This window comes from Pithys albifrons, chromosome Z (genome assembly GCF_047495875.1).
Source record: "Pithys albifrons albifrons isolate INPA30051 chromosome Z, PitAlb_v1, whole genome shotgun sequence".
NCBI lineage: Eukaryota > Metazoa > Chordata > Aves > Passeriformes > Thamnophilidae > Pithys > Pithys albifrons.
The window spans coordinates 69,711,540-69,727,527 of record NC_092497.1 but is presented as its reverse complement, the minus strand read 5'-3'; the positions used below and the strand labels follow the sequence as shown (position 1 = coordinate 69,727,527).

At 39.5% G+C, this 15,988-nt stretch overlaps 1 protein-coding gene across 3 annotated transcripts in view; it reads left to right on the top strand.

The window, feature by feature from the left end:
* TTC39B (tetratricopeptide repeat domain 39B) overlaps positions 1 to 15,988 on the top strand; it is a 77,712-nt gene that overhangs the window by 29,149 nt on the left and 32,575 nt on the right. For all 3 annotated transcript variants that reach the window (XM_071579846.1, XM_071579847.1, XM_071579848.1), the window contains one exon: positions 507 to 541. In XM_071579846.1, the coding sequence (XP_071435947.1) occupies positions 507 to 541 (35 nt within the window). The remainder of the gene's footprint in view (positions 1 to 506; positions 542 to 15,988) is intronic.

Sequence of the window (15,988 nt, the reverse complement as noted above, 5' to 3'; positions counted from 1 at the left end):
CTTCTAGATGTCTGGACCAAGCTGTTGACACAACTGCCATTAATGTGTGAGCTAACTGTATATGCATGCAATTTGTAATGCATCGTGGAGCTATTATGTATACTCTGGCCAACCTGCATATCAGGTATATGCATAGAATACCTTTTCATTCATGTGTAGGTAAACTGTTCAGCCAGTGTATCCTGAATACAACAGATATGCTGCACAAACTCCTGCGGCGTGAATTTGTATTGCCTTCTGTGATGTACATGGTGGAAGTTGTGGAGTCTGAAAAGAAAAAGGTCTGTGGTTTAATTTAACTGACAGTAGATTGAGGTAGTAGACCCACAGGAAATCTATCTTTGTAATGATTTGCACTGGAAACTTAACAAACAGTCAGTAGATCGTGAATATTCTGATTATTACTGTATGATGCAAAATTAAGAGCTGGCTGGTAATGTTAACTTTCTGCTGTGTTACAAAACACGTGCACATTAGATTGAAGCATCTTTTTTTTTCTTTTGCAGGAGAACTTTGAAGATGCCTTTGAAAACATCCCTGTGTAAGTAGAGGTTTTGTAAATCTGTATGTGTTAATAAAAACTACTTATAGACATGGAATACTGCATGCACACCATTCCAGGGAAGTAACCTTTGTTATGCACTGACTACATTCACATTTTTCAGAAAGTTAAGGTCCCCAAGAATTAAGAAATGGATGGTTAATTAAGTTGATATATGGGATGAAGTATTTGTCATCAAATGTGAAAGTTCTAAAGAATTAAAAAAAGGAAATATAGTAACTTAGTTACATGTTGACAGCTCTAGACATTTTTGCATATGGAAGAAATAGTTGCTTAATGTTGATGGGAAAACTTTGGATCACACATTATGCAAGATCATCCAAGGAAAATTTTCAAATGGAAATTGCTATACCTCCTAATGTACTGCTGCAAGGATGTTTTTTCCTAATGAAATGAGAGGCAGTCACTTCTTGGCCATTAAATTTCATGATGAAGCAACACGTTACTTACCCCGCAATGACAACACTTGATGCTGTTCAAAAATGGTTTAAGTTTTTCTGTAGAATTTGCTGCATTTTTGTGCCACGAAGCACATGAGAAGGGGAATTCTAGTGATATCCTCAGATTTCTAAAACAATTCTAGATCCAACAGTACCTTTGGACTGAACTTTATTGCTAAAACTTCCATGGTCTTAGCAAATTATATTGTACAGATTTGCCATAGCCTCTGCTTGCATCTTACCTAGAGTAGTAGTAAGGTCTGCTCTCTGGTAAAACTGAGAAAAAAATGAATTGTTTCCTGACACTCGAAAGGAAATGAGAATCTGATATGTTCATGTTGAGAACTTTTCATGTTAATGATTACTTCCTTTGACTGCCTTAGGTGTTTGTTCAGGTAACTTTTCTCTGGCCCTTGTTTCCCTTGGGAGAGGGAAGAGTGTGTGCTGGTTTAAAGGTAAACCTGCTAGAGAAATAAACCCAACATGAGAGACATTACAAGTCAGAGTTACAGTTTACTATAAAGATTACAATAAATACAATGAACTCACAAACCCTAGGTATATAACCCAGCAGCCTGGGACATGAACAGAATGGTGTTCGCTAGCCCCTATGCTGAGCGCCACATGGTCCCCCAAATACAAAATAAAAGAAAAGGAAAACCTGTTGGCCAGGGTAATGGTTGTAGCCTTGTTGAGAGTGGCAAGCACAGTCCTGTTGAGGTTCTCATCCTCCTCTGGATCCAATGAGTAGTACCCCAAGTCCAAACCCCAAAGATTATATATGCTCAAGTTCAGGTGGGAGTGCCCAGTACCTCCCCCAGCGCGGGGAGTTCCGCAATGGGTGATCTAAGTCTGTGAGTCATGGGGTGTTTTTGGAATTGTTGATGGCCCTTTAGCAGATATGACCCCTCAGGCTGGATGTGAAGGTGCTATTGCCTCCTCAGAGGGGAGTTATCACAGCTGAGTCATTGGTGTGAAGACCCCCAGCTTGCAGCCTGAGGTGTCAGGTGTGCCCTGGGAAGCTGCTGTAAATGGTCCATTATTAGCAGTTCTTGAGAAATGACAGAGGGGGTGTAGAATACACAGTTTCGGTTACACCTGCACAGAGACAAGCTGATCCCAGCTGCTATAACTAGGACAGAATGACTTTAAAATACTTATTTTATGAGAATATTATCCCACACTCGTTCCTTGTATGAGAAAGTAGTTGTATTTTTTTATGGATGTCTGAGCTGGACATGATTGTTTATTATTGGCATGCAGAGCTTTGATTTCTTCCTAGATAGCTCTCCCGCGTTCATAGCTATTATACAGAGACACTTTTTATAGTGGTGTAGAAGTTAGGTTGATGTTAGTTTATTTTGGATTGTGTTGCTTCCATCTGTAATAACCGTTATGTACAGGAGTCCGCGCAGGATAGTGGAGAGAACACTAATGGGATAGAAATTGTGTTGTTACTTAATATCACTAGTTGAAAATAGTGAATGAGCATATTTTGTATCTTGACAGGATTCTTCACTGGGTTAGACTCTCATTTCTCAAAATGATTAGAAGGTACAGCTGTTTAAAAAATGTGCCTAAGGAACTGAAGAAAACCCTTGAGTTGTTTTGTGGAAGTTTTCAATCTTATAGAATCATAGAATTAAGCAGGTTGGAAAAGTCCTCTGTGGTCATCAAGTCCAACCTTTGATCCAACCATCGTGCTTACTAGACCATGGCCCTAAGTGCCAAATCCAGTCTCTCCTTAAAAAACTCCAGGGATGATGAATTAAACCCCTCCCTGGGAGCCTATTCCAATTCCTGATTACTCTCACCATAAAAAGTTTCTTCCCAATATCTAACCTAAACCTATTTCTGGTCACTTGCAAGAAGAGACCCACCCCTGCTTGGCCACAGCCTCCTTTCAGGTAATTGTACAGAGCATCTTCCTTGAAACACTTCAACTGTAGTTTTTGAATGATACTGGTGTGTGTATATACATATAAATATATATGCCTGAGGGGAAGCCTCTTCTAAATCTTGTGCCACACTGGTTATTATCTAGAATTAGTGGTACTTTTTCCTATTAAGAATACAGTAGTAAAAGTTTGGGAACATGGCTACTTAGAAACAATGGCCATAGGTTTACGCTTCTGGAAATCTGTATCTAGTTGTTTGATTTTGCTGTTAATAACATTCACTTAAACATTTTTCTCTGTGTTGATTTTTCAGTCTCTTTTATTTTGGATAGAAAAGTGGCATTGTTACAGCTCTGTGAGGATATGCCTGGCATTGATTTGAGTGGTTTGTTGCAGTTTGGTATACCTAGTTGAATTTAACTAAAGTGGATCTTTTTTCATAGGGAGTTGTGTACAAAGACTGGTATTTACTTGTGAGATCAGTTCTGGTTCAGATTCTATCAAATCATTTTGATGGTTTTAGAGACTTGGGAAAGAAAATGTGAGAACCAGATCTTCATAGATCTATATTTTGTATTCTACTCTGCAATTCTTCTTGTAAAATATATAGAGTAATGCAGCTTTGTATTTTGCATCAGTAGATGCTAGCAAATGGTTTTGCTAATCTAACTTGTCTCTGACTGGCTTTATTCCTTAAATATTGTTTACCTATGGCAGTTAAATGCCACCCTGACACCTGATCCCATCAGATCTCGAAGCTCAGCAGGGTCAGCCCCAGTTAGTACTTGGATGGGAGACCTCCTGTCAATACCGGGTGCTGTAGGTTCTAGTCCTGAGGACTTCACTGTAACTGTCCAAGCTCGTTCGACTGTGGCAGATGAACCTGAGGAGCAAAGAGTGGGGCCAGTTCTGCTCATGCTGTGCCTCACCTAAAAAATCCACTTCACAGGCTTGAACACACCCACGTGGGGAGAGCCCTTCCCAAATCTGTGTTCGCGAAGCTCAGCCATACATTGCTTACCTATAGATACCAGGTTGTGTGAGTTAGATGTTAAAGGCAATGAGTTATCTTAATAGGGTAAAATGATTCCCTAAATCTCTAATGTTGACTGTCGTATCTGAGGACAAGCCCAGGAGGAAATCAATCTTTGCTCCAGTGGTCTAAAAATATTAGATTTTCTGTCTGGACTTTCCTGTGAATTTCTTCTTGTGGTAGCTACTGTAGATATGCACAGCAACTCCAAAGCAGTTTTTATAAGGAGCCCAAAATGCTTGTTTTGTAGAAAAGTGAAGGAACTTTTAAATAGAGTTCTTTAATGTACATGCAGTTTTTTTGTTCCTGCTGCTAAAGCCAAAGAAAGGCTATTACAGTAGATCAATCTGCCATTTAACTTAAGGCAAGCAATAGCATTTAGTTTCCTGTCGTCTCTGCCAATGAGAGTAAGTAAGTATTGGCTTGATAATAACTCTTGATACAGCGTCTTCAACCTTCCAAAGAGAATAGATGGGATATATGTGAAAGTAGATTTGCCATTACCTGGTTGTGTTAACTCAGAACTAGTTCCAAATTGGTATATTCTGTTGTAAAAGGACCCAAGTAACTAGAGTTGAACTGTTGTTTCTATTGTGGAAATTCATGCCTCTGCTAAGAAGGTAGTAAGTTGCTTTTTACCAGATGATTACCCATGTTTCCACTTGAGTGTCTGCTTGCTTTAAGTTTTGGGCAAATGTGTTTCACAAGGTTACCTAATGCCTGTTAAGCATCTACAGGTTCAAAACCATACATAGATGGAACAGAGTTATGTGTGGTTTATTCTTTTATTTTATTCTTACTAAGAATGCCTCTTCAGTACCTGAATCTTACTATGGAAAAAACTGTGAACTGTAATTTTAGTCTTACTGAACAAGGTAATCCTCAACTTCTGTGCATTTTTCCAATATATTTCTGCTATCTTAATTTTCCCTGAAATTATTCAGAAAATCTCTTTGTAGAAAAGATCATGAGAATCATATTTTATTCAGAGAATCATGTTTTATGTTGCCAGAGTGTAATTTTGTAAATTATCTTGTCTTTGGTTTTACAAGTAGATTAAAAGTTGTTTGAGTTCTCAACAGTTTTTAACTATCATTGTATTACACTTAGTATGTACTGACCTTGTCATTGCTGTTTTGATTTCTGTGTGATGCCTTGAGAGACTGCAGAAGACTGGACTCTGAGCCAAGTTATTGCGGGATAAGATAAAAAGGTAGATTCTTTAATGTCTAGGCTTAGGGCCTTCAGGAATACATGATGACGTGCACCTTCAAACTTTGATTTCCATGGTTTTTATAATACTGTTCACCCAATCTCTTTTTTATGCATCTCTTCGGTCCAGCATCATCCCACCTCTGGCACACCCTGTCAGGATTTGAAGCTGGGGGAGAGTGGGACCCTCCCTTCCTTGTAGAGTGCAGGGATACCTGGAGGTCTTCCAGTGTTCTGGCTTCGAGGTTGTTGGCTTATGTTTATGTCTCACAGCACAGGCTTCAAAATACTCAGCTTTTTACCTTGAAAAGAAGTCTACGTAACTAATGAATTTTAGGCATTGATATGGGATAGGGGTTAGAATACATAAATATTGAACTTAAGTTGTTAGAACTATTAACACACTAAATCTGAATTTTACTACAGTTACAAGTACTTGTAAAATCTATAAAAATGTAAAAATTGAAAATCAAAAAACCCTGAAGCATCAGCATGTATTTAATGCTCTAAAGTTCTTAATTTGTTTAAAACTTGTATGAAATATTAATTCTTTTTGGATTTCTTCCCATATAATTTTACTTACTCTTCCTTAAAAAGTCCTCTCTCTGTGATGGGAATAAGTAGCCATTAAGTTGTCTTTTTGCATGCAATCTTCCTCAGCTTGCCATACAGTCTTTCTCTTTGAGGCAAAGACAAAATGGTGCTTTTATTTACCACCCCAATATCTGAGGCTTAAGCAAATGATAGCAGCATTTAGAGTGACTCTATTCTGGTAGCTGTGTGGTTATATTTATAAATGATGCTTTATAGTTGTCTGAGAAGAAACACAGTAGTCTGCCTGACTGCTGCAAGCAGTTAATATGCAAAGGAAGTCTTTGTGTTGTGCTACTTATATAGAAATTTCTGACACCAGACCCTCAGTTACAGCATCAGTGGAAAGATAGTGAGATCTCATTTAAACAGAATTAAAATATGAAATATTGAAAAAGTGGAAGCTGGCATTCTGTAGCAAAGCAGACAGATGATTTTTGATCCATAATAGTTCTTGGGATTTTCCATCTCTATCAGTTTCAGCAAAAAGAGCAATGCTTCATTGGTTCTCTTTTGAATTTTCTTTCCTTGCCCAAAGCTGGATACTGTTAATCCTTGATCCAACCAAAGCAGCTCTGTGTCGTATTACTGGGGTGACAGATTAAGGGCCAGAAGTGTTTAAGGAAGTTAGAGGAGGTTATCCTTATAATCTCAGAAGTGTAGTTAAGATTCTGGTTATACCTGCACATATGAGTGTTTTGTCATTGAATTGAACAGCTGAGGAAATGGCTCTAAATTCAAATTTACATGGAATTGCACAGAATCAGAGAATCTGCTGAGTTAGAAGGGAACCACAAGGATTGAGTCCAGCCCTTAGCCCTGCACAGGACCATCTCCAAGGATCACAGCATGTGCCTGAGAATATCATCCAAATGCTTCTTAAACTCTACCGGGCTTGGTACTGTGACCACTTCCTTCCAGTGCCCAGCCACCCTCTGGGTGAAGAATCTTTTCCTAATATCCAGCCTGAACCTCGCTGACACAACTTCAGGCCATTCGCTCAGGTCCTGTCACTGGTCACCACAGAGAAATCAGTGCCTGCCCCTCCTCTTCCCTCACAAGGAAGTTGTAACTGCAATGAGGTCTCCCCTCAGTCTCCTCCTCTCCAGGCTGAACAAACCAAGACACCTCAGCCAGTCCTCATACGGCTTCCCCTCAAGGCCCTTCATCATCTTTACTGCTCTCCTTTGGACACTCGCTAAAAGCTTAATATCTTTCTAATACTGAGGTGCTCAAAACTGCACAATATTCAAGGTGAGGCCACCCCAGTGCAGAGCAGAGTGGGACAATCCCCTCCCTCAGCTGGCTGGTGATGCTGTGCCTGATGCCCCTGCCAGGACACATGTGTGAGCCCAGGCTCAAGCTACGGTTTATCAAAGGTGTTTTACTTTAAAAAAATTAAAAGGCTCCAAAAAGTCAACAATCAAATTTATTACAAGGGTCTTCAGTTCTTTAATACCTTGAGAGAGCATACAGAAGAAAACACTGCACATATTTCTCAGAAGGTCAAAGAACACACTTCTACTGGCAAACTTTAGAAAATAAGGGCACTTGGTAAAAGCTTAAAGGGAAACATTCAGGCAAAATAAAGCACTTGGCAATGGGCCCCAGGTATCAGAGTTGAGCCCAGTCCTGTTTAATATCTTCACTGATGATTTGGATGAGGTGGTCGAGTCTACCATTAGCATATTTGAAGATGATATCAAGTTGTGAGGGAGTGTTGGTCTGCTAGAAGGTAGAAGGACTCTGCAGAGACACTTGGACAGGCTGGATAGATGGACTAAATCCAACAGGATGAGGTTTAACAAGACCAAGTGCTGGGTCCTGCACTTTGGCCACAACAACCCCATGGAGCACCATAGATTTGTGACAGAGGGGCTGGAGAGTGGTCAGGCAGAAGGGGACCTGGAGGTACTGATTGACAGCAGCTGAACGTCAGCCAGCAGTGTGACCAGGTGGCCAAGAAGGCCAGTGGCGTCTTGGCCTATCAGGAATAATGTGGCCAGCAGGACTAGGGAAGTGATTCTTCATCTGTGCCTGGCACTGGTGAGGCCACACCTTGAGTACTGTGTCCAGTTCTGGGCCCTTCAGTTCAGGAAGGATGTTGAGGTGCTGAATCATGTCTGAAAAAAGGCAATGAGGCTGACGAAGGGTCTGGGGCATAAGTCCTGTAAGGAGGGACTGAGAGAGCTGGGGTTGTTTAGCCTGGAGAAGAGGAGGCTCAGTGGAAACCTCATACTCTCTACAACTACCTGAAAGGAGGTTGTGGTCAGGTGGGTGTCAGTCTCTTCTCCCAAGCAACCAGCAGTAGGACAAAAGGGCATAGTCTTAAACTGCACCAGGGGAGATTTAGGTTATATATTAGGAAGAAGTTCTACTAAGAAAGTGTGATTGGGCATTGGAATGGGCTACCCATGGAGGTGGTGAATTCACCGTCCCTGGAGGTGTTTAAGAAAAGACTGGACCTGCCACTTCGTTGATAAGGTGGTGTTAGGTCATATGTTGGACTTGATGATCTCAGAGGTCTTTTCCAACCTAATTGGTTCTGTGACAAAGCACTGGCTTAGCACATGCTAACCCATGCAACTGAGCAAAGTCCAACCCATCCAGCTTTAAGTTACCCAAATATCAAGAAAGGAGATAAGGAGAAGAATAAGAAGTGAAGAAAGAGAGTGCAAAAGAGAGAATTATAGCTGCCACCTGAAGTTCTGTGCAATTCCGTCTTCCATGTGTCCGGATGTGTAGTGGATCTGGCTGAGCTGGAATTTATTTTTCCATAGTAACCCTTGCATTGGTAGAGGAGTGTTGATAATGGGTCTATGTTTTTGTTACTACTGGGCACAGTATTCCTTCTTCAGACGGGAGCTGAAATCCCAGAAGGGGACACAAGTTAGGCCAGCTGACCCACACTGACAAGGGGATATTCCATACCATATGATGCCAACACGGATATAAAAGGAGTGGGGAGGGAGGCATTCTCTCTCTCGTAATGGCTGCTTGCTGGTGACCATTGCTCTGCTGTAGCTCTGCTTCTCGGAGGGGTGGCTAACCATCACTGCTTGTGGGAGGTAGAGGTTGACTGCCAGCTTCTGCTTTGTGCATGCACACACTGTTTTAGTTTTCCTTCTTTTCGCATAAACTGCCTATATCGTAACCCATGGTTTGTGTTATTTTTCTTTTCCTTCTGCCCCACCTTTACTCTCTCCCCTGTCCAGCTGGGAAGGACAGGGGTGGAGCGGCTCTGTGGGCACCTGGTGTTCAGCCAAGGTGAACCCACAATAAGATGGTAGGGTTGTGACCATGCCATGGCTGCATGGTTTTAAGTGCTCTCTGGCCCCTTGTGGCTACCCCCACCAGGCAGGATATCCAATGTGCCAGCCACTTTGGGTCTGTATTAGGGTCTTCAGGGGCTGTGGTGGGGGGCAAGTAATTTATGAAGATGGTGAAGAGCACAGGACCCAAGATGGAGCCCTGGGGAACCCCACTAGTTACAGGTCACCAGTCTGATGTCACCCTATTTACTATTGCCCTCTGTGCTTGACCCATGAGCCAGTTGCTCACTCACTGCGTGATGTATTTATCCAGCTTTGTGCTGGACATTTTGTCCAGAAGGGTTCTGTCAGAGACTTTACTGAAATCCAAAAATTGTACAAACTGTATTAGTTTGATCACTTGGATAGGTTACCTTGTAATAAAAGAAAATCAGGTTGGATAAGTAGGGCCTTCCTCTCCTGAAGCCATTCTGGCTGTGATCATAACTTCACCATGCACTAAAGCAAGACTGACAGGCCTGTAGTTTCCAGGTTCTCCTTCTTGAAAACTGGGACAATGTTCACCAGCTTGCAATCAACTGGGACCTTTCTGGTTTCCCCAGACTGCTCAAACATCATTGAGAGAGGTTTTTGTGATGACATCAATCAGCATTTGGAGTATTCTGGGATGAATCCCATCAGACCCCAACAGACCCATAGGGATCCAGCTGTAGCAGCAGATCTTGCATGATTTCAGGGTTGACTGAGAGCTGATCATTCTCACAGTCATGGTCCTCCAGCTCAAGGCACTGAGACTGCCTTGGTCTGTCATTCGTGTTGAAGACAGAGGCAAAGAAATTAAACACCTCTACCTTGTCTCTATTCCTGTTTGTGAGGTGACCATCCTCATCCTGTAATGGGCATTTGCCTTTTGACATTAATATATTTGAAAAAGTGCTGTTTATTGTCCCCCACATTTCTGGCCGGCTGCAACTCCAGTTGAGGGAGTCAAAAATTTTTAAGGAACGGTTCTTGTCTTCCTAAAATTAAAACTCAAATTCTGACATGGTCTTAAAATGGTGAGAAGCAGTTGTGACAACTTAAATGAGCGAAGTCTTATTTTCTCATTTTTGGCCCTCAAGATCAGTGGAAAAAAATATCCAGTAAAGATAATTTTTGTATCTAGAAGATAATATTTTTGTAGTTAAACAAGTACAAAAATATGACACAGCCAGTTAATATTGTTAGTCTCAAAATTTGGAACAGCAGTAGACATACAGTATCCTTATCTCTCTGATATTTTCCTACTCCAAACAGTTCTAGGATTATAAATTTTTTAAGTTTGAGAGATTTTGATTGGGTGGTAATTAGATCATTCCTATCACTTCCATATTTATTGCAAATACACCTCTTGCCTGTGGTGTAAGTTTTCTCTGTGTTTGTATCTGAGTAGAATACTTCAGGCCACATTGTGTTAGTTTTTATATTGGTATGTTCTGTGGACTTTGAAACACGCAGTTCACCTGTGTCCGTAGCTCCACAGAAAGCAAGGAGAGGACAAAACAGGAGAGAAGGTAGAAAGAAAATGAAAGCCAAGCAAACCATCTCAGGGACATTTAATACAGAACTGACTGAAACTCTACATCTCTTCCACACCCTGCTACTCTCTTGCGAGCCTTTGCTGAAAGGCTGGTGCGGAGAAAGATACCACAGCCTATTTTTCTGTTATCCCATGTTCACCAAAAGAAATGTGTCTTAACTGAGCCTAAGTATTTGTTTTGCTGCCCTGTGGCTTGCTCTTTAATTAACACCATAGCATTAAACTCCTAATATTTTTGGAAATGGGGGCTTTTGAAGACTTCTGAATTCTGTTTATCATGCTGGAATCTTCATATTTTGCTGGAATGTATGATCACATCTGTGTTTTCTTTCTTTAAATGTCTTTCAGGAAAGTAATGTTTATCCTGTGTTTTAATAAGGACTTGGATAACACTGTTTATTGTCATGTAGCTCAAGAATTGCCTTCTCTGAGCAAACGTTGAGACTTTGAAAGTGATGTAGACTCTCAGTGTTTTGGATTGATTATACAATCATTAAGTCATAAATGCTTTAAATAAGAAAATGGAAAGATGAACTTTAATTCATTGAGGAAGAAAAAGAATAAATTGCTGCCTATGACTTGTTCAGATGTTGAGAACTAGAACTGTTTTGGGGGAAAAAGGACTGAAAGCAGATTTGCCTTGTTCTTTATTTTAAACTATCAAGCAAACAAAATTTCTGTGGTCTTTAATAATGACATGTTGCTTTGTTAGTTTGGTTGTGTCATGTCCTCCCCCCTCCCTTTCCCCCTCTCTTAATGATTAAAAGTTGTCTCAGAGCATTTGGGGAGACAATGTGAGTGGAAGTAGTCTAGAGTGTGAACTGGTCCATTTTTCTTTGAGAAAATCCAGGGAAGATCTTTTGAGCATGTGTTGATATTTGCAGACAGGAAACTTGCTTTTGCCAGTTTTGCGGAACTGTGCTCCTGACTCACTCAGCTTTTTCTGGAATATACTTTCTGAGCCATCAAGTGTGGACTGTCTGCAACTTACGCTGTGTTAAAAACAGAACACTATGTTTTGTAGAGGAATTGGGTTGACTTTTTGTGTGACTAATCAATCTTGATTTAAACTCAACTACCTTACAGGTACAATCAAGATGACAGAAATCCTGGCACTTTGACTTTGCCTGCCCATAATATTGTTAATATATGAACTGATAATACACATAAGCACTGCTTCCAAGTCACATGGTGGAGAACTTGGATATCTCTGAACTCCTTGGTCTTCAACACTACTATGCACAGTTTTATGGAGAACATAGAAATGTCCTGATTTTAAAGATGCTGTTGTCCATAAATTCCAGCTGTCCATCTCATCTCTTTGAAAGGTTTACAAGGTTTACAAAACTTTTTTACCTCATCATAGCCCTTCGTTTCCTCAGGTGTTTTAGGAAATACTGTGCAACCCTTTCCCAGTGTGCTACAAGCAAGAATGTGTTTTCAAAACTAAGTTGTTTAAATAGTCTGAAGTATTACTGCTGCTGCTACTTAGCACACATCAGAAATGAGTAAATAAGTTTCCTGCATTGTGCTTTATAGGATTTATTTGGGACATTTTTCTGAGTAAATCTCATTTCGTAACAGGAAACACAGATAGAAATAGATATTTTTAGTCCATGTGGTACAGCTTTAAAGAATAATTTTTGAAGGTAATGGTGGAGCACAGAGTTTAACTTTCTGCTGCATAGCTCCTGTGTGCTGAGCTTTCATCATATCTTGTCTGGACAGATTATACCAAGGCGATGAAACTGTCTCTGTTGTAGCTGTTTTGCTTCTGACTACAGCTATTTCCTATTGCTGCTGGTATTCATGAAGAGAACTGTTTAGCTGCCTCTCTCCTGGTGATTTGTTTTGGTCATGGAACTCTAGCTGAAAATTCAGTTTCTTGGGAAAAACTGTCAAAGGGTTAATTAAAAAAAGTGTTGATATGTTTAAGTATTTTAAAATACATGTGAGCGCTGTCAAATAATGCAAATCACACATGAGCTAGTTATTTTTCTTCTGTGCTGCTTGCTAGCACTTCTCATGTATTTGATCTAATTTTACTGCAGTTGCTTTAGTAGACTTTTTCTGTCTGACTTCAATTGTGGCTTCTTTAATATTCAGGAAGTATTAAGCTAACTCTCTTTTTTTTTAAAAATATAAATCACTTTGCATTCCTCATGACTCCGTTTTCTCCTTGCAGTTAGGAGTGATGGATTAGAATTAGGCTGCAGCACAGATTGGGAGAATCTCCCAGCATCCTCTTCCCGCAGAGGCATCAGCTTCCAGCATTGACTGTAGCTGCTGCCACTCACTGACATTTCTTTTAAATTCGGCTATGGAGAGCGCCTATGTTGCCAGCTGCTGGCATGTGAACTTTTATTGGTTTTGCTTGATAACTCACTAACAAAACCTCATGGATATTGAGAAATAAAACAATCATTTTTTTCTTTATTGCTTTTCTTTTTTTTTTCCTGTGTGTGTGCACAGTGGCAAAAGACAGAGTGAAAGAAGAGCACTTATTTTTGCAAAAGGACTGTATTTATATATCTGAAGTTAACTGAATTAATCCTGTAAGTATATTTTATCTGCCTAATAGCCCTTGAAATCATGATGCCATAATAAGGTTTATGGGATTTTATCAGTGAAAATTTACTTTGGCAGGTATGTTAAACTACTGTTTTTTTTAGATGGATTTCCTTGAAGATAAAGGAAAAACAATATATTCACAATGGGATTATGAAATAATTGTTTCTCTGCTGGACTTTGCAGTGGTGAACAATGCTTTTAGAAAGCAGAAGCTTCTCTGCAGATGTCAGTGCTTAATCAGCTCAGACACTGTAGGTTGTAGAACACCACAAGGTGTGTATTTTGGGATGCTATTCTTTAAAATGTGGTAATTTAAAGACAGTGTCAGACTTACAGCTATTCTCTCCATTTATAGACTGTCTTCTGCTCTTGGTATCTGTGCTGATTTAACCATTTGAGGTTATATAATTTTTTACTTAAACATTAATAATTTATTTCATGGGACGCAGTGCTGTGTTTTCTAAGTACTAAATGTTAAGTATAATGCAGTGTGTTTTTAGAGACTTTAGTAATTTCAGAATGTCTCCAGCGTGGCCTGCAAGTTAGCTAGGTAATAAATTTCAATAAATTGGTTTAAAGTTTAGAAAAAGTCCTGCTGGGATGACACTGCCCTAATTGTTTCTTTGGATCTTAGCCAGTATTTGTGTGACGCAGTGTTAGTCCCATAAACATCTGGCCTGATCTGATGTCCTACTTGCCGCATGATTTATTCTTTTTTGCCATGGCAGGATAAGTGAAATTTTTATTCATTTCATGTAAAACTGCCAGTAAGCTTTCATTATTATTTATATATGCTAGCTCTTTGAGGGAGATTTTTCTCAACCTATTTTCTTGGCAGCATGTCTTATTTAGACCTACTCTCTATGCAAAATGTTGAACAGATCAAAATTATATTTTTTGTTAATAGTGAACATCTATTTATCTATATCTGCATGCTGTGTATTAAGCTTTGGTACTATTGCTTTCTGCCATATTCAGATGATCATTTTTGTACACAATATTGCTTGTGTTGACCTCAGCTGCATTATTTGATATAAACTGTTAGTCTGATAAGGAGTATTTAAACATAATAGATTCTCCATTTACCTGCAAAGATCTTGTGTTAAAACTTACATCTAAAAATAGTTGAACCACTGAGTTCTATTAATAAATCTGATAACCTTTTATACTGCTGTATATTTCCATTAGTGTCGAACAGAATAGTATAAAGCAGATTTTTCTCCTACCTGCAAACTGGCACTGATAACTTCTTTGATTCTTTTTCTGCATCCTCTATCAAATGGGTCAGTTCTAAATACCTGTGATCTGATTGTTTTGCTGACAGTTTTTGTGCTTTCATATCTTGGCATGCTGTGTCAAATTCATGCTGGAGTAGCTTGATATGCTTGAATAGGATTATTTTGTAAGCACGTTAGTGATCAGTTGAACTCTGTGTGTGTATTCGGGTGGGTAAATGGTAACCCAGGTAGTTGTCATGTCTCACAATATGGCTGAGTCCATACAGAAATTTGCCTCTCCCTTTCTATTCAGGTGCAGTGCACTTTGCTGTTGAACTTAAGAACTTGGTGCCAGATAAAGCTGCTGATGTTTCCTTTCCCCTCAGATAATAAAAACACCTGATTTGCAATAAATTGATTATTGGCTTACTTAATCTGGTTAATAATCAATCCAAAACTGAAACATTTGGGAATATTCAAGTTTTTTTCTATTTAAAAATAAGACAGTAAAGTAGCTACAAATGTAGCCTGTGGGGTTTTTGTCCAGAGGAGTTGCCTCGTGGTAGTGTTGACCAGCAAGTTGAGCTGTGGCATCTCAAGGTCAGGCAGATGATCAACTCTGCCTAGATTTTCTTCCTTTGTGCTCATTCAATTGCTTTGTGGCATCTGTAAATAGTAATAATATGTGAGGATGCAGCAATCAGTATTTTCTTGTGGTGTTCAATTGTTGCATTGATAATAAATATGTAGATAAGCAAATTCCATGTTTTTTTCAGTAAGAAAGACTGCTAAGAAAGTTTCCTTATCTCATCATGCTTCCCTTCCCCATAGTCATCGAAATGTTTGGAAGCTCTTGATCACTTTCTTGTATCCCATTATGAGGTTCCCATGAAGCAGCACAGTTGGGTGCTGGGCTGCTTTCTGGCTACAATAAACAGAATTCTGCACATGCCTTCAACGTCTGAGACCACAAGTAAGATTTATGTGCAGATGGTAAAGAAAAGAAACATTATTGGTCTCCTGACAGTTGATGATCTTGGCTTTTAAAGTTTAGGATCAGATAAGACTTCTAAGAACGATTTTTTGTTTCTATATAGTTTTTGCTAGTTTTGAGGCTCTTTTAATGCATTTTAGTCGCAAGACAGTATTATAAATATTTTTGCTGCTGTAAGCAGTAAAAACTTCTAAAATAAAACTGTTGACACCTCTAGGTTAATCTGTTTCCTTTAGAAGAGCTGAAAGTGGAACTTCATCTCTAAAAAGGAAAGGAGGGCAGATACTTTTCCTAAAACACCAGGTGTTCCCCCCTACCCCCAGACTTCTGGTCTGTAAGTAACAGAGCTTTATCTGCCATCCCTCTGCCTTGCCTTGTTGTTACATTACATGTAACATTATACCTGCTAGGATGTAACGATTGATCAATTAAAATGCTCTCTTAGTGAAATTCCAGTAGTCTTAGGAAAAGCTGTGCTCTTGACCTTTTTGACAATGCTAAGGTAGAGATAAAAACCTGTAAAGTCATTCTGAGCTATGTAATTCTGAGTATGTAATTTTAATAATGGTTGATTTTTCAAGAGGGGCAACTGCCTCAGTTTTTCTCACTCAGTTACCTC